This window comes from Coturnix japonica, unplaced genomic scaffold (assembly GCF_054131305.1).
Source record: "Coturnix japonica strain WE unplaced genomic scaffold, WE-NBRP24 Scf109, whole genome shotgun sequence".
NCBI lineage: Eukaryota > Metazoa > Chordata > Aves > Galliformes > Phasianidae > Coturnix > Coturnix japonica.
This window is the reverse complement of record NW_028189012.1, coordinates 129,585-153,572: the sequence shown is the minus strand read 5'-3', so window position 1 is coordinate 153,572 and position 23,988 is coordinate 129,585. Positions and strand designations below refer to the sequence as shown.

At 55.5% G+C, this 23,988-nt stretch overlaps 1 protein-coding gene across 9 annotated transcripts in view; it reads left to right on the top strand.

Moving 5' to 3' along the window:
• PLCB3 (phospholipase C beta 3) overlaps positions 1–23,988 on the top strand; it is a 48,248-nt gene that overhangs the window by 13,363 nt on the left and 10,897 nt on the right. For 3 of the 9 annotated variants that reach the window (XR_014941762.1, XM_085535157.1, XM_085535154.1), the window contains 17 exons: positions 2,194–2,360; positions 3,192–3,338; positions 4,182–4,339; positions 6,885–6,967; positions 8,439–8,523; positions 10,113–10,293; positions 11,600–11,674; positions 12,252–12,319; positions 13,266–13,362; positions 14,428–14,512; positions 15,679–15,803; positions 18,153–18,307; positions 19,229–19,279; positions 19,456–19,566; positions 20,173–20,272; positions 22,885–22,989; positions 23,618–23,709. Coding sequence is in view for 8 of the 9 variants with exons in the window: in XM_085535154.1 (XP_085391280.1) it covers positions 2,194–2,360; positions 3,192–3,338; positions 4,182–4,339; positions 6,885–6,967; positions 8,439–8,523; positions 10,113–10,293; positions 11,600–11,674; positions 12,252–12,319; positions 13,266–13,362; positions 14,428–14,512; positions 15,679–15,803; positions 18,153–18,307; positions 19,229–19,279; positions 19,456–19,566; positions 20,173–20,272; positions 22,885–22,989; positions 23,618–23,709 (1,885 nt within the window). In the remaining variant the exon portion in view is untranslated. The other 6 variants (XM_085535156.1, XM_085535155.1, XM_085535158.1 and 3 more) reach the window with 6 other exon arrangements.

Below are 23,988 nucleotides of genomic sequence, written 5' to 3'. Positions count from 1 at the left end.
CATAAATAAGGACCCCCCCCATCTTAGACCCCCCCCCCATAATGAGACCCCCCCCATAATGAGACCCCCCCATAAAGAGACCCCCCCCCATATAAGGACCCCCCCATAATGAGACCCCCCCCCATAATGAGACCCCCCCCATAATGAGACCCACATCGACACCGTGCTGCTGGACATGTGAGACCCCCCCCATAATGAGCCCACCCCATAATGAGACCCCCCCCCATATTGAGACCCCCCCCATAATGAGACCCCCCCCCATAATGAGACCCCCCCCACAATGAGACCCCCCCCCATAATGAGACCCCCCCCATAGTGAGACCCCCCCCATAATGAGACCCCCCCCCACAATGAGACCCCCCCCATATTGAGACCCCCCCCATAAAGAGACCCCCCCCATAAAGAGACCCCCCCCATAATGAGACCCCCCCATAATGAGACCCCCCTCATAATGAGACCCCCCCCACAATGAGACCCCCCCCCATAATGAGACCCCCCCACAATGAGACCCCCCCCATAATGAGACCCCCCCCACAATGAGACCCCCCCCATAATGAGACCCCCCCCATATTGAGACCCCCCCCACAATGAGACCCCCCCCCATAATGAGACCCACATCAACACCGTGCTGCTGGACATGTGAGACCCCCCCCCATTATAAGGACCCCCCCATAATGAGACCCCCCCATAATGAGACCCCCCCATAATGAGACCCACATCGACACCGTGCTGCTGGACATGTGAGACCCCCCCCATAATGAAGACCCCCCCCCCATAATGAGACCCCCCCATAATGAGACCCCCCCCATATTGAGACCCCCCCCACAATGAGACCCCCCCCATAATGAGACCCCCCCCCATAATGAGACCCCCCCCATAATGAGACCCCCCCCCATATTGAGACCCCCCCCATAATGAGACCCCCCCCCCCCATAATGAGACCCCCCCCATAATGAGACCCCCCCCATAATAAGACCCCCCCCATAATGAGATCTCCCCCATAATGAGACCTCCCCCTAAGATGCCTTTAAGACCCCCCAAGACCCCCTCAGGACCCCCATTGCCCCCCATATCCCCCCCAGGACCCCCTTAAGACCCCCTTAGGACCCCCTTAAGACCCCAGTAACCCCTATATCCCCCCATATCCCCCCCATGTCCCCCCCATATCCCCCTCAGGACCCCCTTAGGACCCCCATTGCCCCCCATATCCCCCTCAGGACCCCCTTAGGTCCCCCTTAGGACCCCAATTATTCCCCATATCCCCCCTAGGACTCCTTTAAGACCCCTTAAGACCCCAATAACCCCTCATATACCCCCATATCCCTCCCAGGACCCACTTAGGACTCCCATTGCCCCCAATATTCCCCCCAGGACCCACTTAGGACCCCCTTAGGACCCCCATTGCCCCCCATATCCCTCCCAGGACCCCCTTAGGACCCCCATTGCCCCCCATATCCCCCCATATCCCCCCCATATCCCCCTCAGGACCCCCTTAGGACCCCCATTCCCCCCCATATCCCCCCCATATCCCCCTCAGGACCTCCTTAGGACCCCAATTGCCCCCCAGGACCCCTTTAAGACCCCTTTAGGACCCCCTTAGGACCCCCATTGCCCCCCATATCCCTCCCAGGACCCCCTTAGGACCCCCATTGCCCCCCATATCCCCCCATATCCCCCCCATATCCCCCTCAGGACCCCCTTAGGACCCCCATTCCCCCCCATATCCCCCCCATATCCCCCTCAGGACCTCCTTAGGACCCCAATTGCCCCCCAGGACCCCTTTAAGACCCCTTTAGGACCCCCTTAGGACCCCCATTGCCCCCCATATCCCCCCCCAGGAACCCCCCAGGACCCCCTTAGGACCCCCATTGCCCCCCATATCCCCCCCAGGACCCACTTAGGACCCCCTTAAGACCCCAATAGCCTCTCATATCTCCCCATATCCCCCCCAGGACCCACTTAGGACCCCCTTAGGACCCCAATTTCCCTCCATATCCCCCCCAGGACCCCCTTAGGACCCCAATTTCCCCCCATATCCCCCCCAGGACCCCCTTAGGACCCCAATTTCCCCCCATATCCCCCCCAGGACCCCCTTAGGACCCCAATTTCCCCCCATATCCCCCCCAGGACCCCCTTAAGACCCCCATTGCCCCCCCTCATTGCCCCCTTTGTGCCCCCCCCCCCATATTATAGAGGTGCAGCAGGGAAGCCCTATATCAGCCTGGAGCAGCTGCGGGACTTTGTGAACAGCCGCCAGCGAGACCCCCGCCTCAATGAGGTGCTGCACCCCCCCCTCAGCGCTCAGCAGGCACGGCTCCTCATTGAGAGATACGAGCCCAACACGCAGTTCCGGGACAGGGGTGAGGGGGGGTCCTAAGGGGTCTTAATGGGGTCCTAAGGGGTCTTAATGGGGTCTTAAGGGGGTCCTAAGTGGGGGATTTGGGGGATATGGGGGAGATATGGGGGGTAATTGGGGTCTTGGGGGGGATATGGGGGGCTATTGGGGTCCTAAGGGGGATTTTAAAGGGGTCCTAGGTGGGGTATGCGGGATAATTGGGGTCCTGGGGGGGATATGGGGGGCTATTGGGGTCCTAAGGGGGTCCTAGGGGGTATTAAAGGGGTCCTAGGTGGGATATGGGGGATAATTGGGGTCCTAAGTGGGTCCTGGGGGGGATATGGGGGGCTATTGGGGTCCTAAGGGGTATTAAAGGGGTCCTGGGGGTCATAAAGGGGTCCTAAGTGGGTCCTGGGGGGCATATGGGGGGCAATTGGGGTCCTGAGGGGGTCCTGGGGGGTCTTAAAGGGGTCCTAGGGGGGATATGTGGGGTAATTGGGGTCCTGGGGGAGATATGGGGGGCTATTGGGGTCCTAAGGGGGTCCTGGGGGGGGGGTAATAAAGGGGTCCTGGGGGGAGATGTATGGGCGGCTATTGGGGTCCTGAGGGGGTCTTAAGGGGTTCCCGGGGGGCAATTAGTGTCCTAAAGGGGTCCTGGGAGGACTTAAAGGGGCCCTTGGGGGGATTTGGGGTCTTAAGGGGATCTTAAGGGGGTCCTGGGGGGTCTTAAGGGGGTACTGGGGGAGATATGTGGGGCTATTGGGGTCTTAAAGGGGTCCTGGAGGGGATATGGGGGGGATATGGGGGTCTATTGGTGTTGCCCCCCCCATAATACTTGCCCCCCCCCCCTATTTAGACCAGCTGTCCGTGGAGGGCTTCGGTCGCTTCCTGGGGGGGGAGGAGAACAGCATCGTCCCCCCCGAGACCCTGGGGCTGCACCAGGATATGGGGCAGCCATTGCCGGCCTACTTCATCAACTCATCACATAACACCTACCTTACCGGTATGGGGGGGGGTCCTGGGGGGAATATGGGGGGATATAGGGGGGTCTTGGGGGGATATAAGGGGGATATGGGGGGATATGGGGCAGCCATTGCCGGCCTACTTCATCAACTCATCACATAACACTTATCTAACCGGTATGGGGGGGGTCTGGGGGGGATATGGGGGTCCTGGGGGGGGAATATAGGGGATTATAGGGGGGATATGGGGGGATATAGGGGGGTATGGGGGGGTTATAAGGGGGATATGGGGCAGCCATTGCCGGCCTACTTCATCAACTCATCACATAACACTTATCTCACCGGTATGGGGGGGGTCCTGGGGGGGTCCCGGGGGTCCTGGGGGGGGACATGGGGGGATATAGGGTTATTATAGGATTGGGGTATTTCAATGGGGTCTTTATGGGGACCTATAGGATTTGGGGGTCTATTTGGGGTCAGGGTGGGGGTCCCTATGCTGCCCCCCCCCATATTAACACCGCCCCCCCCCCCATAGCAATTAATCAATCCATCATTGGGATCTATGGGTGGAAGAGGGATCCCTGTTGTGGGGGGGGGGGGGGGTCCATAGGATTGGGGTTATTTCAATGGGGTCTTTATGGGGACCTATAGGATTTGGGGGTCTATTTGGGGTCAGGGTGGGGGTCCCTATGCTGACCCCCCCCCCTTACAGCGGGTCAGCTGACGGGCAGCTCTTCCATTGGGATCTATGGGCTGAGGATGGGGGGGGGGGGGGGTCCATAGGATTGGGGTTATTTCAGTGGGGTCTTTATGGGGACCTATAGGATTTGGGGGTCTATTTGGGGTCAGGGTGGGGGTCCCTATGCTGACCCCCCCCCTTACAGCGGGTCAGCTGACGGGCAGCTCGTCGGTGGAGATGTACCGGCAGGTTCTGCTCAGCGGGTGTCGCTGCATCGAGTTGGATTGTTGGAAGGGGAGACCCCCCGACGAGGAGCCATTCATCACACACGGCTTCACCATGACCACCGAGATCCCATTCAAGGTCACCCCATAGAAAACCCCATAAAAAACCCCATTAAAATCCCATTAACGGCCCCAAAACGGCACCGACCCTATAAGGACCCCATAGAACCCAATAGGATCCTCTTAGACCCCATAGTGGAGCTATGGACCCCATGGTAGGGTCACTGTGACCACCGAGATCCCATTCAAGGTCACCCCATAGAAAACCCCATTGAAATCCCATAAAAAGCCCCATTAAAATCCCATAAACGGCCCCAAAATGGACCCGACCCTATAAGGACCCCATAGAACCCAATAGGATCCTCTTAGACCCCATAGTGGAGCTATGGACCCCATGGTAGGGTCACTGTGACCACCAAGATCCCATTCAAGGTCACCCCATAGAAAACCCCATTGAAATCCCATAAAAAACCCCATTAAAATCCCATAAACGGCCCCAAAATGGCACTGACCCCATAAAAACCCCATTGAGCTCCATTGGGATCCTATAGAATACCATAGGGATCCCATAGAGTATCCATGGGGTCACCATGACCACCGAGATCCCATTCAAGGTCACCCCATAGAAAACCCCATTGAAATCCCATAAAAAACCCCATTAAAATCCCATTAATGGCCCTAAAATGGACCCGACCCTATAAGGACCCCATAGGGACCCCATAGTGACCCCATAGACTCTCATAGTGGAGCTGTAGGGTCACCATGACCACCGAGATCCCATTCAAGGTCACCCCATAGAAAACCCCATTGAAATCCCATAAAAAACCCCACTAAAATCCCATTAATGGCCTCAAAATGGCCCCGACCTCATAAGGACCCCATAGGGACCCCATAGAACCCAATAGGATCCTCTTAGACCCCATAGTGGAGCTGTAGGGTCACCATGACCACCGAGATCCCATTCAAGGTCACTCCATAGAAAACCCCATTGAAATCCCATAAAAAACCCCATTAAAATCCCATAAACGGCCCCAAAACGGCCCCGACCCCATAAGGACCCCATAGAACCCAATAGGATCCTCTTAGACCCCATAGTGGAGCTGTGGATGCCATGGTAGGGTCACTGTGACCACTGAGATCCCATTCAAGGTCACCCCATAGAAAACCCCATTGAAACCCCATAAAAAACCCCATTAAAATCCCATTAACGGCCCCAAAATGGACCCGGCCCCATAAAGATCCCATTGAGCCCCATTGGGATCCTATAGAATACCATAGGGATCCCATAGAGTATCCATGGGGTCACCATGACCACTGAGATCCCATTCAAGGTCATCCCATAGAAAACCCCATTGAAATCCCATAAAAAACCCCACTAAAATCCCATTAATGGCCCCAAAATGGACCCGACCCTATAAGGACCCCATAGGGACCCCATAGGACTCTCATAGTGGAGCTGTAGGGTCACCATGACCACCGAGATCCCATTCAAGGTCATCCCATAGAAAACCCCATTAAAATCCCATTAACAGCCCCAAAACGGCCCCGACCCCATAAGGACCCCATTGAGCCCCATAGGGATCCCATAGAGTATCTATGGGGTCACCATGACCACCAAGATCCCATTCAAGGTCCCATTGACACCATTGATCCCCATTGATCCCTATTGATCTCCATTGATCCCATTGACCCCATTGACCCCATTGATCCCATTGATCCCCATTGATCCCATTGATCCCCATTGATCCCCATTGATCCCCATTGATCCCACTGATCCCCATTGATCCCCATTGATCCCATTGATCCCCATTGATCCCATTGATCCCATTGATCCCATTGATCCCCATTGATCTCCATTGATCCCATTGATCCCATTGATCCCATTGATCCCCATTGACACCATTGATCCCATTGATCCCCATTGACATCACTGATCCCATCGATCCCCATTGATCCCATTGACACCATTGATCCCCATTGATCCCCATTGATCCCATTGATCCCATTGATCCCCATTGATCCCCATTGATCCCATTGATCCCATTGATCCCCATTGATCCCATTGATCTCCATTGATCTCCATTGATCCTATTGATTCCATTGACCCCATTGATCCCATTGACCCCAATGTCCCCATTGACCCCATTGACCCTACTGACCCCATAGCCCCCATAGCCCCATCGCTCCCATTGACCCCAATGTCCCCATTGACCCTATTGACCCCAATGTTCCCATTGACTCTATTGACCCCAATGTCCCCAATTACCCCATTGACCCTATTGACTCCAATGCCCCCTTTGACCCCATTGACCCTATTGACCCTATTGACTCCAATGTCCCCATTGACCCCATTGACCCTACTGACCCCATTGAACCCATTTCTCCCACCCCAATGTCCCTATTGACCCCAATGCCCCCATTGACCCCATAGCCCCCATAGCCCCATCACTCCCATTGACCCCAATGTCCCCAATGACCCCATTGACCCCAATGTCCCCAATGACCCCATTGACCCTATTGACCCCAATGTCCCCATTGACCCTATTGACCCCAGTGTCCACAATGACCCCATTGACCCTATTGACCCTATTGACCCTATTGACCCCATTGCCCCCATAACCCAGGAGGTGATTGAGGCCATTGCTGAGAGCGCCTTCAAGACGTCCCCGTATCCCGTCATCCTGTCCTTCGAGAACCACGTGGACTCGTGAGCGACCCCAAACCCACCCCACAGCCCGACCCCCGCCCCACTGACCCCATAGAGACCCCATTGACCCCATAGAGACACCACTGACCCCATAGAGACACCATTGACCCCATAGAGACCCCACTGACCCCATAGAGACCCCACTGACCCCATAGAGACCCCATTAACCCCATAGAGACCCCACTGACCCCATAGAGACCCCATTGACCCCATAGAGACACCACTGACCCCATAGAGACCCCATTAACCCATAGAGACACCACTGACCCCATAGAGACCCCATTGACCCCATAGAGACACCACTGACCCCATAGAGACCCCATTGACCCCATAGAGACACCACTGACCCCATAGAGACCCCACTGACCCCATAGAGATCCCACTGACCCCATAGAGACCCCATTGACCCCATAGAGACCCCATTACCCCCATTGACTCCCATTGACCCCACAGGGACCCCACTTACCCCATAGAGACACCACTGACCCCATAGAGACCCTATTGACCCCATAGAGACACCACTGACCCTATAAAAACCCCACTGATCCCATAGAGACACCACTGACCCCATAGAGACACCATTAACCCCATAGAGACACCACTGACCCTATAAAAACCCCACTGACCCCATAGAGACCCCACTGACCCCATAGAGACCCCATTGACCCCATAGAGACCCCACTGACCCCATAGAGACACCATTGACCCCATAGAGACCCCACTGACCCCATAGAGACCCCATTGACCCCATAGAGACACCACTGACCCCATAGAGACCCCACTGACCCCATAGAGACACCACTGACCCTATAAAAACCCCACTGACCCCATAGAGACCCCATTAACCCCATAGAGACCCCACTGACCCCATAGAGACCCCATTAACCCCATAGAGACACCACTGACCCTATAAAAACCCCACTGACCCCATAGAGACCCCATTGACCCCATAGAGACCCCATTGACTCCCATTGACCCCATTGCCCCCATAGGGACCCCATTGACCCCATGGAGACCCCATTACCCCCATTGACCCTATAGAGACCCCATTGCCCCACTGACCCCATTGACTCCCATTGACCCCATAGGGACCCCATTGCCCCCATTGACTCCCATTATTCCCATTACTCCATTGCCCCCATTACCCCAATGACCCCGTGTCCCCATTGACCCCATGGGGACCCCATTGACTCCCATTGACTCCCATTGACCCCATAGGGACCCCATTGACCCCATAGGGACCCCATTGACTCCCATTGACCCCATAGAGACCCCATTACCCCATAGAGACCCCCTTACCCCCACTGACTCCCATTGACCCCATAGGGATCCCATTGACCCCATTGCCCCCATGACCCCATTGCCCCCATTGACCCCATAGAGACCCCATTGCCCCCATGACCCCATTGCCCCCATTGACCCCATAGAGACCCCACTGCCCCCCTGACCCCATAACCTCCTGACCCCACAGCGCCCGTCAGCAGGCCAAGATGGCGGATTACTGCCGCTCCATCTTCGGGGACGCGCTGCTGCTGCAGCCACTGGACAAGTACCCGGTGAGTTATGGGGGCTATGGGGTCTCTATGGGGTCAATGGGGTCAATGGGGTCAATAGGGGCAATAGGGGCAATGGGGTCTCTATGGGGTCAATGGAGTCATGGGGGTCAATAGGGTCAATGGGGGCAATGGGGTCTCTATGGGGTCAATGTGGTCTATGGGGTCAATAGGGCCAATGGGGTCAATGGGGTCAATAGGGGCTATGGGGTCAGTGGGGTTAATGGGGTCAATGGGGTTGTTGGGGTCAATGGGGGCAATGGGGTCAGTGGGGTAAATGGAGTCTATGGGATCTCTATTGGGGTCATTGGGGTCAATGGGGTCATTGGGGTCTCTATGGGGTCAGTGGGGTCAATAGGGGCAATGGGGGCAATAGGGGCAATGGGGTCAGGGGGGGATATGGGGTCTCTATGGGTTCTATGGGGTCTATGGGGTCAGTGGGGTTAATGGGGTCAATAGAGGCAATGGGGGCAATAGGGTCTATGGGGTCAATGGGGTCAATAGGGTCAATGGGGTCAGTGGGGTCTATGGGATCTCTATGGGGGTAATGGGGTCTCTGTGGGGTCAATGGGGTCTCTATGGGGTCAGTGGGGTCAATGGGGTCAATGGAGTCAGTGGGGTCTATGGGATCTCTATGGGGTCAATGGGGTAATTAGGGTTTCTATGGGGTCAGTGGGGTCTCTGGGGTCAATAAGGTTTCTGTGGGGTCAGTGGGGTCTCTGTGAAGTCAATGGGGTCAATGGGGTCTCTATGGGGTTATTGGGGTCTCTATGGGGTCAATGGGGTCTCTATGGGGTTATTGGGGTCTCTATGGGGTCAATGGGGTCTCTATGGGGTCAATAGGGTCTCTATGGGGTCAGTGGGGTCTCTATGGGGTCAATGGGGTCTCTATGGGGTCAGTGGGGTCTCTATGGGGTCAATGGGGTCTCTATGGGGTCAGTGGGGTTTCTATGGGGTCAGTGGGGTCTCTATGGGATCAGTGGTGTCTCTATGGGGTCAGTGGGGTCTCTATGGGGTCAGTAGGGTCTCTATGGGGTCAATGGGGTCTATATGGGGTCATTGGGGTCTGTATGGGGTCAGTGGGGTCTCTATGGGGTCAATGGGATCTCTATGGGGTCAATAGGGTCTCTGTGAGGTCAGTGGGGTCTCTGTGAGGTCAATGGGGTCAATGGGGTCTCTATGGGGTCAATGGGATCTCTATGGGGTTATTGGGGTCTCTATGGGGTAATGGGGTCTCTATGGGGTCAGTGGGGTCTCTATGGGGTTATTGGGGTCATTGGGGTCAATGGGGGCAATGGGGCCAATAGGGTCAATGGGGTAAATGGGGGCAATGGAGGCTATAGGGGCAATGGGGGATATGGGGTCTCTATGGGGTCAATGGAGTCAATAGGGATCAATGGGTCCATTTATGTCCTTTTAGGCCCATTTCGTGGCTTCTTTTTGGGCCCATTTTAGCCTCATTTGGGCCCATTTTGGGCTCATTTTATTCAGTGGGCGATTTGGGATCCCTTGGGCTCCATCCCGGCTCCTTTTAGGGTCATTTTAGGTTCATTTTAGGGTCATTTCCCCCCCCCCCCCCCCCCTTATTCCAGCTGCAGCCCGGCGTCCCCCTGCCCAGCCCGGAAGAGCTTCGGGGCCGGATCCTCATTAAGAACAAGAAGAGACGGCGCAGACCGGAAGTTGGAGCGCCGCCTACTTCCGCTTCCGCTTCGACCTCCGGCGACAGCGCCACCCAGCGGCGGAGACAGGGAGATGCAGGGAATAATGATGGAGGTGGGGGGCGCCATAGGCGGCCCTATAGACGGCCCTATAAGCGGCCCTATAGACACAGCCTGCCCTATAAGCGGCCCTATAACCACAGCCTGCCCTATAGACGGCCCTATAGACACAGCCTGCCCTATAGACAGCCCTATAAGCGGCCCTATAGACACAGCATGCCCTATAGACGGCCCTATAGCCACAGCTTGCCCTATAAACGGCCCTATAAGCGGCCCTATAGACACAGCCTGCCCTATAGACGGCCCTATAGACACAGCATGCCCTATAAACGGCCCTATAAGCGGCCCTATAAGCGGCCCTATAGACACAGCCTGCCCTATAAACGGCCCTATAACCACAGCCTGCCCTATAGACAGCCCTATAAGCGGCCCTATAACCACAGCCTGCCCTATAGACGGCCCTATAGACACAGCCTGCCCTATAGACGGCCCTATAGACACGGCCTGCCCCATAAATGGCCCTATAACCACAGCATGCCCTATAAACGGCCCTATAGACACAGCCTGCCCTATAGACGGCCCTATAGCCACAGCATGCCCTATAAATGGCCCTATAGACACTGTCTGCCCCATAAACGGCCCTATAGACACTGTCTGCCCCATAAGCAGCCCTATAGCCACAGCATGCCCTATAGACGGCCCTATAGACACAGCCTGCCCTATAGACAGCCCTATAAGCGGCCCTATAGCCACAGCATGCCCTATAGACGGCCCTATAAGCGGCCCTATAGACACAGCCTGCCCTATAGACGGCCCTATAACCACAGCCTGCCCTATAGACGGCCCTATAGACACAGCCTGCCCCATAAATGGCCCTATAGACACAGCCTGCCCTATAGACGGCCCTATAGCCACAGCCTGCCCTATAGACGGCCCTATAACCACAGCCTGCCCTATAGACGGCCCTATAGACACAGCCTGCCCCATAAATGGCCCTATAGCCACAGCATGCCCTATAGACGGCCCTATAGACACAGCCTGCCCCATAAATGGCCCTATAGACACAGCCTGCCCTATAGACGGCCCTATAGACACTGTCTGCCCCATAGACGGCCCTATAAGCGGCCCTATAACCCCATATAAACCCCAAACGGCCCCATAACTGCCCCATATGACCCCATATGACCCTATATGGTCCCCATCTGACCCTATAAGGCCCCCTATGACCCATAACCCCCTGCAGACCCTATATGACCCCATATGGCCCTATAAGGCCCCCTATGACCCCATACGATCCTATATGGCCCTATATGGCCCCCTATGGCCCTATAAGGCCCCCTATGACCCATAACCCCCTGCAGACCCCCCCGACGCTGCGCTGACCCCAAATGGGGACGAACGACCCCAAAAGTTGGGAGAACCCCGAAAGTCCATCGGTGAGTTGGGGGTAATGGGGGAATTATGGGGTTAAATGGGGCTATGGGGGGTTATGGGGTCAGATGGGGCCATATAGGGTCAGATGGGGGGGTTATGGGGTCACATTGGGGTTATGGGGTCCCTATGGGGTCCCTGTGGGGTCTATGGGGTCCCTGTGGGGTTAATGGTGTCCCATTGGTGTCTATGGGATCCCATTGGTCCCTATGGGGTCCCTATGGGGTCCCTATGGGGTCCCATTGGTCCCTATGGGGTCTATGGGGTCCTATTGGTGTCTATGGGGTCCCATTGATGTCTATGGGGTCTATGGGGTCCCTATGGGGTCTATGGGGTCCCATTGATCCCTATGAGGTCCCTATGGGGTCTATCGGGTCCCATTGATGTCTATGGGGTTTATGGGGTCCCTATGGGATCTATGGGGTCCCATTGATGTCTATGGGGTCTATGGGGTCCCATTGGTCCCTATGGGGTCCCTATGGGGTCCCATTGGTCCCTATGGGGTCTATGGGGTCCTATTGGTCCCTATGGGGTCTATGGGGTCCCATTGATGTCTATGGGGTTTATGGGGTCACCCCACAGACCGCGATGCTGAGAGCGAAGAGGAGGAGGAGGAGGAGCCGGAACTCAGGAAACCCACAGGGGAGGAGGTGGGTTATGGGGTCCATATGGGGTCTATATGGGGTCTATATGGGGTTATGGGGTCCATATGGGGTCTATATGGGGTCTATATGGGGTTATGGGGTCCATATGGGGTCTATATAGGGTCTATATGGGGTTATGGGGTCCATATGGGGTTATGGGGTCTATATGGGGTTATGGGGTCCATATGGAGTTAATGGGGTCCCATTGGTGTCTGTGTGGTCCCTATGAGGTCTATGGGGTCCATATGGGGTCTATATGGGGTCTATATGGGGTTATGGGGTCCCTATGGGGTTAATGGGGTCCCATTGGTGTCTATGGGGTCCCTATGGGATCTATGGGGTCCCATTGAGGTCTATGAGGTCCCTATGGTGTCTATGGGGTCCATATGGGGTTATGGAGTCCATATGGGGTTTTGGGGTCCATATGGGGTCCATATGGAGTTATGGGGTCTATATGGGGTCTATATGGGGTCCATATGAGTTTATGGGGTCTATATGGGTTCCATATGGGGTTATGGGGTCTATATGAGGTTATGGGGTCCCTATAGGGTTAATAGGGACCCTATGGGGTTAATGAGGTCCCTATGGTGTCTATGGCGTACATATGGGGTTATGGGGTCCATATGGGGTTATGGGGTCTATATGGGGTTATGGGGTCCATATGGGGTCCATATGGGTTCCATATGGGGTTATGGGGCTGTGGGGTCCCTATGGGTCTCTATGGGTCCCTATGTGTCCCTATGGGTTCCCTATGGGGTTATGGGGCTATGGGGTCCCTATGGCTCCCTATGTGTCCCTATGGATCTCTATGGTTCCCTATGGTTCCCTATGTGTCCCTATGGGTCTCTATGGTTCCCTATGGGTTCCCTATGTGTCCCTATGGCTCCCTATGGGGTCCCTATGGGTTTCTATGGGGTTTCTATGGGGTTCCTATGGGTCGCTATGGTTGTAGGGCACAGCGAGCAGCGAGGTCCGTGCGAGTGAGGAGATGTCGACGCTGGTCAATTACGTGGAGCCCGTCAAGTTCAAATCCTTCAGCGCTGCCGCCAGTGAGGGGAACTTGTGGGGCACTTATGGGGCACTTGTGGGGCAGGGGGCACTTATGGGGCAGGGGCACTTATGGGGCAGGGGCACTTATGGGGCACTTATGGGGCACTTATGGGGCAGGGGCACTTATGGGGCACTTATGGGGCACTTATAGGGCACTTATGGGGCACTTATGGGGCACTTATGGGGCACTTATGGGGCACTTATGGGGCAGGGGCACTTGGGGGGGGTTGTGGGGTCTCTTATGGGATTGTGGGGTCCGTTATGGGGCTGTGGGGTCATGGGGCTCTCTATGGGTCTATGGGGCTCTCTATGGGGCAGTGGGGTGAGTTATGAGGCTCTCTATGGGGCTAAGGGGTCAGTTATGGGGCTATGGGGTCATGGGGCTCTCTATGGGTCTATGGGGATCTCTATGGGGCAGTGGGATCAGTTCTGGGTCTCTCTATGGGGCTGTGGGATCAGTTATGGGGTTATGGGGTCATGGGGCTCTCTATGGGTCTATGGGGCTGTGGGGTGAGTTCTGGGTCTCTCTATGGGGCTGTGTGGTCAGTTATGGGGCTATGTGTCTCTCTATGGGGTAGCAGGGTCACTTATGGGTCTGTCTATGGGTCTGTGGGTCTCTGTGGGGCTATGGGTCTCTATGGGGCTGTGGGGTCACTTATGAGTCTGTCTATGGGGCTATGGGTCTCTATGGGGCTGTGGGGTCACTTATGAGTCTGTCTATGGGGCTATGGTTCTCTCTATGGGGCTGTGGGGTCACTTATGGGTCTGTCTATGGGGCTATGGGTCATTTATGGGGCTGTGGGGTCACTTATGGGGCTGTCTGTGGGGCTATGGGGTCACTTATGGGGCTGTCTATGGGTCTATGGGGTCACTTATGGAGCTGTCTATGGGGCTATGGGGTCACTTATGGGGCTGTCTATGGGGTCACTTATGGGGCTGTCTGTGGATCTATGGGGTCACTTATGGGTCTCTATGGGTCTATGGGGTCACTTATGGGGCTGTCTATGGGGCTATGGGTCACTTATGGGTCTATGGGGTCACTTATGGGGCTGTCTATGGGGCAGAGCGGGACAAGGCGTTTGAGATGTCGTCGTTCGTGGAGACCAAAGGGCTGGAGCAGCTCACCAAGAGCCCCACGGAATTCGTCGAGTATCCTATAGGGACTTGTGGGGCAGGGGGACTTGTGGGGCACCCTATGGGCTCCCTATGGGGTTTATAGGCCCCCTATGGGCTCCCTATGGGGTTTATGGGCTCCCTATGGGCTCCCTATGGGGTTTATAGGCCCCCTATGGGCTCCCTATGGGGTTTATAGGCCCCCTATGGGCCCCCTATGGGGTTTATGGGCTCCCTATGGGGTTTATGGGCTCAATGGGCTCTATAGGGTCCCTATGGGCTCCCTGTGGGCTTGATAAGGTCCCTATGGGGTTTCTATGGTCCCTATGGGCTCTATAGGGTCCCCATAGGGTTTATAGGGTCCCTATGGGCTCTCTGTGGGATTTATAAGGTCCCTATGGGGTTTCTAGGGTCCCTATGGGGTCCCTATGGGGTTTATGGGCTCCCTGTGGGCTTTATAAGGTCCCTATGGGGTTTCTAGGGTCCCTATGGGGTCCATATGGGGTGTATGGGCTCCTTATCAGGTCCCTATGGGGTTTATGGGCTCCCTGTGGGCTTTATAAGGTCCCTATGGGGTTTATGGGGTCCCTCTGTGCTCTATAGGATTCCTATGGGGTCCCTATGGGGTTTATGGGCCTCCCTATGGGCTCCCTATGGGTTCTATGGGGTCCCTATGGGGTTTATAGGGTCCCTATGGGGTCCCTATGGGGTTTATAGGGTCCCTATGGGCTCTATAGGATCCCTATGGGGTTTATAGGGTCCCTATGGGGTCCCTATGGGCTCTGTGGGGTCCCCATAGGGTTTATAGGGTCCCTATGGGCTCTATGGGGTCTCCATAGGGTTTATGGGGTCTTTATGGTCTCTATGGGCTCTATGGGGTCCCTATGGGGTTTATGGGCCTCCCTATGGGCTCCCTATGGGTTCTATGGGGTCCCTATGGGGTTTATAGGGTCCCTATGGGGTCCCTATGGGCTCTGTGGGGTCCCCATAGGGTTTATAGGGTCCCTATGGGCTCTATGGGGTCCCCATAGGGTTTATAGGGTCCCTATGGGCTCTATGGGGTCCCCATAGGGTTTATAGGGTCCCTATGGGCTCTGTGGGGTCCCTCTGTGCCCTATAGGGTCCCCATAGGCCCCATAGTCCCCCTATGTTCCCTATGGCCCCATATATCTCTATGTGCGGCTCCTTAGCGCCCCCTACAGGTACAACAAGCGTCAGCTGAGCCGGGTTTACCCCAAAGGGACCCGAGTGGATTCATCCAACTTCCAACCTCAGCTCTTCTGGAACGCAGGCTGCCAAATGGCCGCCCTCAACTTCCAGACCCTCGGTCAGACCCATAGCTGCCCCATAGCTGCCCCATAGCTGCCCTATAGCGGCCCTATAGCGGCCATATAGCGGCCATATAGCGCTGTAATGCAGTGCTGCCACCTAGCGGCCATTAATGGAACTGCAGCTCAGTGCTGCCACCTAGTGGTAGTGAATGGAACTGCAGTTCAGTACTGTCACCTACTGGTGGTTAATGGAACTGCAGTTCAGTGCTGCCACCTAGTGGTGGATAATGGAACTGCAGTTCAGTGCTGCCACCTAGTGGTTGTTAATGGAACTGCAGCTCAGTGCTGCCACCTAGCGGCTGTTAATGGAGCTGCAGTTCAGTGCTGCCACCTAGTGGTGGTTAATGGAACTGCAGCTCAGTGCTGCCATCTAGTGGTTGTTAATGGAACTGCAGTTCAGTGCTGCCACCTAGCGGCCATTAATGGAACTGCAGTTTAGTGCTGCCACCTAGCGGCCATTAATGGAACTGCAGTTCAGTGCTGCCGCCTAGTGGCTGTTAATGGAACTGCAGCTCAGTGCTGCCACCTAGTGGTGGATCATGGAACTGCAGTTCAGTGCTGCCACCTTGTGGCCATTAATGGAATAGCAGTTCAGTGCTGCCATCTAGTGGTAGTGAATGGAACTGCAGTTCAGTGCTGTCACCTAGCGGCCATTAATGGAACTGCAGCTCAGTGCTGCCACCTAGTGGCCATTAATGGAACTGCAGTTCAGTGCTGCCACCTAGCGGCCATTAATGGAACTGCAGTTCAGTGCTGCCACCTAGTGGTAGTGAATGGAACTGCAGTTTAGTGCTGCCATCTAGCGGCTGTTAATGGAACTGCAGTTCAGTTCTGCCATCTAGTGGTTGTTAATGGAACTGCACCTTAGTGCTGCCACCTAGTGGTAGTGAATGGAACTGCAGTTTAATGCTGCCACCTAGCGGCTGTTAATGGAACTGCAGTTCAGTGCTGCCACCTAGTGGTAGTGAATGGAACTGCAGTTCAGTGCTGCCACCTAGTGGCTGTTAATGGAACTGCAGTACAGTGCTGCCACCTAGTGGTAGTGAATGGAACTGCAGTTCATATCACCCATATCCCCCTATCTGACCCCATAACCCCACTGTCCCCCTTATCTGACCCCATAACCCCCTATCTGACCCCATAACCCCCCATTTGACCCTATAAACCCCCCATCTGACCCCATAACCGCCCCATTCCCCCCCCAGACGTCCCCACCTGACCCAAAATCCCCCTATCTGACCCCATACCCTCCATCTGACCCCATAACCCTCCTGTCCCCCCCTATCTGACCCCACAACCCCCCTTTCCCCCCATATCTGACCCCATATCCCCCATCTGACCCCATAACTCCCCTATCCCCCCTCACCTGACCCTATAAACCCCCATCTGACCCTATAAACCCCCCATCCGACCCCATAACCCCCCTATCCCCCCTCACCTGACCCTATAAACCCCCATCTGACCCCATACCCCCCATCTGACCCCATAACCCCCCTATCCCCCCTCACCTGACCCTATACACCCCCATCTGACCCTATAACCCACCATCTGACGCCATAACCCCCCTGTCCCCCAATATCTGACCCCATATCCCCTATCTGTCCCCATAACCCCCCTATCCCCCCTCACCTGACCCTATACACCCCCATCTGACCCCATAGCCCCCTATCTGACCCCATAGCCCCCTATCTGACCCCATAACCCCATATCTGACCCCATAACCCCCCTGTCCCCCCATAGACGTCCCCACCTGACCCCAAATCCCCCTATCTGACCCCATACCCCCCATCTGACCCCATAACCCCCCCATCTGACCCCATAACCCCCCTATCCCCCCTCACCTGACCCTATACACCCCCATCTGACCCCATAGCCCCCTATCTGACCCCATAGCCCCCTATCTGACCCCATACCCCCCATCTGACCCCATAACCCCCCTATCCCCCCTCACCTGACCCTATAAACCCCCATCTGACCCTATAACCCACCATCTGATGCCATAACCCCCCTGTCCCCCAATATCTGACCCCATATCCCCTATCTGTCCCCATAACCCCCCTATCCCCCCTCACCTGACCCTATACACCCCCATCTGACCCTATTACTCCCTATCTGACCCCATAACCCCATATCTGACCCTATAAGCCCCCATCTGACCCTATTACTCCCTATCTGACCCCATAACCCCATATCTGACCCCATAACCCTTATTCCTGACCCCATAACCCCCTATCTGACCCTATAAACCCCCCATCTGACCCCATAACCCCATATCTGACCCCATAACCCCATATCTGACCCCATAACCCCATATCTGACCCCATAACCCCCCTGTCCCCCCATAGACGTCCCCATGCAGCTGAACCTGGGTCTCTTTGAGTTCAATGGCCGCTCTGGGTTCCTCCTCAAACCCGAATTCATGCGGCGTCGGGACAAAAGCTTCGACCCCTTCGCTGAGGACATTATGGACGGGGTGGTGGCCAACAGCCTCAGCGTGCAGGTGGGGTATGGGGGGATATGGGGTGAGATATGGGGCCTATGGGGTCAGATATGGGGTCTATGGGGTCGGATATGGGGCCTATGGGGTTGGATTGGGGGTTATGGGGTCAGATATGGGTCTATGGAGTCAGATATTGGGCCTATGGGGTGAGATATGGGAGCTATGGGGTGAGATATGGGATCTATGGGGTGAGATATGGGGTCTATAGGGTAGGATTTGGGGCTGGGGGGGAAGAAATGGGGGCTATGGGGTCAGATATGGGGTCTGTAGGGTCGGATATGGGGTCTATGGGGTCAGATATGGGGCTGGGGGGACAGATATGGGGGCTATGGGGTCAGATATGGGGCTGGAGGGCCATATTTGGGGGCTATGGGGTGAGATATGGGGCCTATGGCGTCGGATTTGGGGCTGGAGGGTGGGATATGGGGTCTATGGGGTCAGATTTGGGGCTGGGGGGGCAGATATGGGGGCTGTGGGGTGAGATACGGGGTCTATGGAGTCAGATATGGGGCTAGAGGGCCATATTTGGGGGCTATGGGGTGAGATATGGGGCCTATAGGGTCGGATATGAGGTCTATAAGGGTCAGATTTGGGGTCTATGGGGTTGGATTTGGGGCTGGGGGGCAGATATGGGGGGCTATGGGGTCACTTTTGGGTTCGTTTAGGACCTTATAGGGCCCATATAGGATCCATATAGGGTCCCTATAGGGTCGTTGTGCCCCATAGGTGATCTCAGGGCCATTTGGGTCCATTTAGGGCCACTTTGGGGTCCATTTAAGACCATTTAGGACCACTTAGGACCATTCTGGGTCTATAGGATCCATATAGGCCCATATAGGGTCTCTATAGAGTCTCTATAGGATCCATATATGGCCCTATAGGGTCTCTATAGGGTCTCTATAGGGTCGTTGTGCCCCATAGGTGATCTCGGGGCAGTTCCTGGCTGAGCGCCGTGCCGGTTCCTATGTGGAAGTGGATCTTTTTGGGTCCATTTAGTGCCATATAGATCCATATAGGCCCATATAGGGTCTCTATATGGCCCTATAGGGTCTCTATAAGGTCTCTATAGGGTTCCTATAGGGTTTCGTGCCCCATAGGTGATCTCGGGGCAGTTCCTGGCTGAGCGCCGTGCTGGTTCCTATGTGGAGGTGGATCTTTTTGGGCTCCCGGTCGATACCAGGAGGAGGTTCAGAACCAGAACCGTGACGGGCAGCGCCTTCAACCCCGTATGGGATGAGGAGCCCTTTGTGTTCAGTAAGGTAATGGGGTATATGGGGTTATATGGGGTTATATGGGGTTATATGGAGTTATATGGGGTTATATGGGGTGATATGGGGGGTATATGGGGTTATATGGGGTTATATGGGGTTATATGGGGGGATATGGGGTTATATGGGGTATATGGGGGGATATGGGGTGTAATGGGGGTATATGGGGTTATATGGGGTTATATGGGGTTATATGGGGTTATAATGGGGTTATATGGGGTTATATGGGGTTATATGGGGGTATATGGGGTTATAAGGGGTTATATGGGGTTATATGGGGTTATATGGGGTTATATGGGGATATATGGGGGTTAATGGGGTTTAATGGGGTTTAATGGGATATACTGGGATATACTGGGTTATACTGGGGTGTAATGGGGTGTAATGGGATATAGTGGGATATACTGGGGTGTAATGGGGTTTAATGGGGTATAATGGGATGTAATGGGGTGTAATGGGGTATAATGGGGTATAATGGGATATACTGGGGTATAATGGGTTATACTGGTCCATACTGTTTTATACTGGTCCATACTGGTCCATACTGGTCTATACTGGTCCGTACTGGTTTATACTGGTCCATACTGGTCCATCCAGGTGGTGCTGCCCTCTCTGGCCACGCTGCGCATTGCGGCCTATGAGGAGGGGGGTCGGTTCCTGGGGCACCGGGTGCTGCCCGTGGCTGCGCTGAGATCCGGTACGGCCCCATAGCGGGATATGGGGGCAATATGGGGGGCTATGGGGGGCTATGGGGTTATGGGGTCCCTATGGGGTCTCTACGGGGTTATGGGGGCCCTATGGGAGGCCCGATGGGGTTTTATGGGGGGCTATGGGGTCCCTATGGGGTTATGGGATCCCTATGGGGTCTCTATGGGGTTATGGGGTCCCTGTGGGGTTATGGGGTCTCTATGGGGTCCCTGTGGGGTTTTATGGGGGGCCTATGGGGTTTTATGGGGTTGTTATGGGGTAATGACCCCTATGGGGTCTCTATGGGGTTATGGAGTCCCTATGAGGTCGCTATGGGGTCCATATGGGGTCCCTATGGGGTTTTATGGGGTTATGGGGTCCCTATGGGGTTATAGGGTCTCTATGGGTTTTATGGGGGCTTTATGGGGTCTTTATGGGGTTATGGGGTCTCTATGTGTCTCTATGGGGTTATGGGGTCTCTGTGTGTTTCTATGTGTCTCTGTGGGTCCCTATGTGTCTCTATGGGTCCCTATGGGGTCTCTATGGGGTCCTATGGGGGGCATTTGGGGTCTCTATGGGATTATGGCATCCCTATGGGGTCTCTATGGGGTTATGGGGAGCCTATGGGGTCCCTATGGGGTTTTATGGGGTTATGGGGTCCCTATGGGGTTTTATGGGGTTGTGGGGTCTCTATGGGGTTCTTATGGGGTTTTATGGGGGCTCTATGGGGTCCCTATGGCATTATGGGGTCTCTATGGGGTCCCTGTGGGGTCTCCATGGGGTTATGGGGTCTCTATGGGGTTATGGGGTCTCTATGGGTCCCTATGGGGTCTCTATGGGGTTATGGGGTCCCTGTGTGGTCTCTATGGGGTTATGGGGTCTCTATGGGGTCCCTATGGGGTCTCTATGGGGTCCCTATGGGGTTATGGGGTCCCTATGGTTCCCTATATGTCTCTATGGGGTTATGGGGTCTCTATGGGGCCCCTATGGTGTTATGGGGTCCCTATAGGTCCCTATGGGTTCCCTATGTGTCTCTATGGGGCTATAGGGTCCCTATGTGTCTCTATGGGGCTTATGGGGGGCACTATGGGGTCCCTATGGGGGTCCTATGGGGTTTTATGGGGTCCCTATGTGTCCCTATGTGTCTCTATGGGGTTATGGGGTCGCTATGGGTCCCTGTGGGGTCTCTATGGGGTCTCTATGAGGTCCCTATGGGGTTATAGGGTCCCTATGTGTCTCTATGGGGTTATGGGGTCTCTATGGGGTCGCTATGGGGTTATAGGGTCCCTATGTGTCTCTATGGGGTTATGGGGTCTCTATGGGGTCGCTATGGGGTTATAGGGTCCCTATGTGTCTCTATGGGGTTATGGTATCCCTATGGGGTCTCTATGAGGTCCCTATGGGGTTATAGGGTCCCTATGTGTCTCTATGGGGTTATGGTGTCCCTATGGGGTCTCTATGAGGTCCCTATGGGGTTATGGGGTCTCTATGGGGTCTCTATGGGGTTATGGGGTCTCTATGGGGTCTCTATGGGGTTATGGGGTCTCTATGGGGTCCCTATGGCGTTATGGGGTCCCTATAGGTCCCTATGGGTTTCCTATGTGTCTCTATGGGGTTATGGGGTCTCTATGAGGTCCCTATGGGGTTATGGGGTCTCTATGGGGTCTCTATGAGGTTATGGGGTCTCTATGTGTTTCTATGTGTCTCTGTGGGTCCCTATGTGTCTCTATGGGTCCCTATGGGGTCTCCATGGGGTTATGGGGTCTCTATGGGGTCCCTATGTGTCTCTATGGGGTTATGGGGTCTCTATGGGGTCCCTGTGGGGTCTCTATGGGGTCCCTATGGGGTCTCTATGGGGTTATGGGGTCTCTATGGGGTCCCTATGGCGTTATGGGGTCCCTATAGGTCCCTATGGGTTCCCTATGTGTCTCTATGGGGCTATAGGGTCCCTATGTGTCTCTATGGGGCTTATGGGGGGCACTATGGGGTCCCTATGGGGGTCCTATGGGGTTTTATGGGGTCCCTATGTGTCCCTATGTGTCTCTATTGGGTTATGGGGTCCCTATGGGGTCTCTATGGGGTTATGGGGTCTCTATGGGGTCCCTGTGGGGTCTCTATGGGGTCTCTATGGGGTTATGGGGTCTCTATGGGGTCCCTATGGGGTCTCTATGGGGTCTCTATGGGGTCTCTATGGGGTTATGGGGTCCCTATGTGTTCCTATGTGTCTCTATGGCGTTATGGGGTCTCTATGGGGTTCTATGGGTCTCTATGTGTCCTTATGGGTCCCTATGTATTTCTATGTGTCTCTATGGGTCCCTATGGGGTTTTATGGGGTCGCTATGGGGTTATGGGGTCCCTATGGGGTCCCTATGGGGTCCCTATGGCGTTATGGGGTCTCTATGGGATCCTATGGGGGGCCTATGGGGTCCCTATGGCGTTATAGGGTCCCTATGTGTCCCTATGTGTCTCTATGGGGTTATGGTATCCCTATGGGGTCTCTATGGGGTTATGGGGTTTCTATGGGGTCGCTATGGGGTTATGGTATCCCTATGGGGTCTCTATGGGGTTATGGGGTCTCTATAGGGTCCCTATGGGGTTATAGGGTCCCTATGTGTTCTATAGGTTACCACTACGTGTCGCTCCGCTCCGAGTCCAACATCCCGCTGGGTTTGGCGGCGCTGCTCGTCAGGACCGAGGTCAGCGACTACGTCCCATCCGGGCACTTGGGTGAGAGCCGGAAGTGGGGCGGGGTCACGTGGGTTTGGGGGGGCGGACCCGGAAGTGGGGTGAGAAACACGTGGGTGGGGGGGGGCAGACGGAAGTGGGGCGGGGAACACGTGGGTGGGAGCCGGAAGTGGGGTGGGGTCACGTGGGCAAGAGGCGGAAGTGGGGTGGGGAACACGTGGCTGAAAGCCGGAAGTTGGGCGGGGTCACGTGGGTGGGGGGTAAACCCGAAAGTGGGGTGGGGATCACGTGGCTAAAAGCCGGAAGTTGGGCGGGGTCACGTGGGTGGGGAGTGGAGCCGGAAGTGGGTTGGGGAACACGTGGGTGAGGACCGGAAATGGGATGGGGTCACGTGGGTGAGACCCGGAAGTGGGGTGGGGTCGCGTGGGTGAGAGCTGGAAACGGGTCACGTGGGTGAGGGCCGGAAGTTGGGCGGCGGGTCACGTGGGGCACAGCCGGAAGTGGGGGGGAGCAGGTCACCTTACTGAAAGCCGGAAGTGAGGCGGGGTCACGTGGCTGAGAGCCGGAAGTGGGACCTCCAAATGGGGGGGGGGGGAGAGGTCTCAATATGGCGGGGGGTCAGCTTAAATATAGGCCCCCCCCCCCCCATGACCTCTGACCCTTGACCCAGATTACGCCGAGGCGCTCATTAACCCCATTAAACACGTGAACCTGATGGACCAGAGAGCGACGAGGCTGGCGGCGCTAATGGGAGAGAATGAGGTGGGGGGGGGGGGTATTGGGGCCTATGGGGGGATATGGGGGGATATAGGGAGATGTGGGGGTCTATGGGGGGGTATATGAGGGGGATATGGGGGGATATGGGGAGATATGGGGAGATATAGGGAGATATGGGGGTCCTATGGGGCCTATGGGGGGATATGGGGGTCTATGGGGTTCTATGAGGCCTATGAGGGGGGATATGGGGGAGATATGGGGAGATATGGGGGAGATATGGGGTCTATGGGGGAATATAGAGGATCCTATGGGAGATATGGGGGT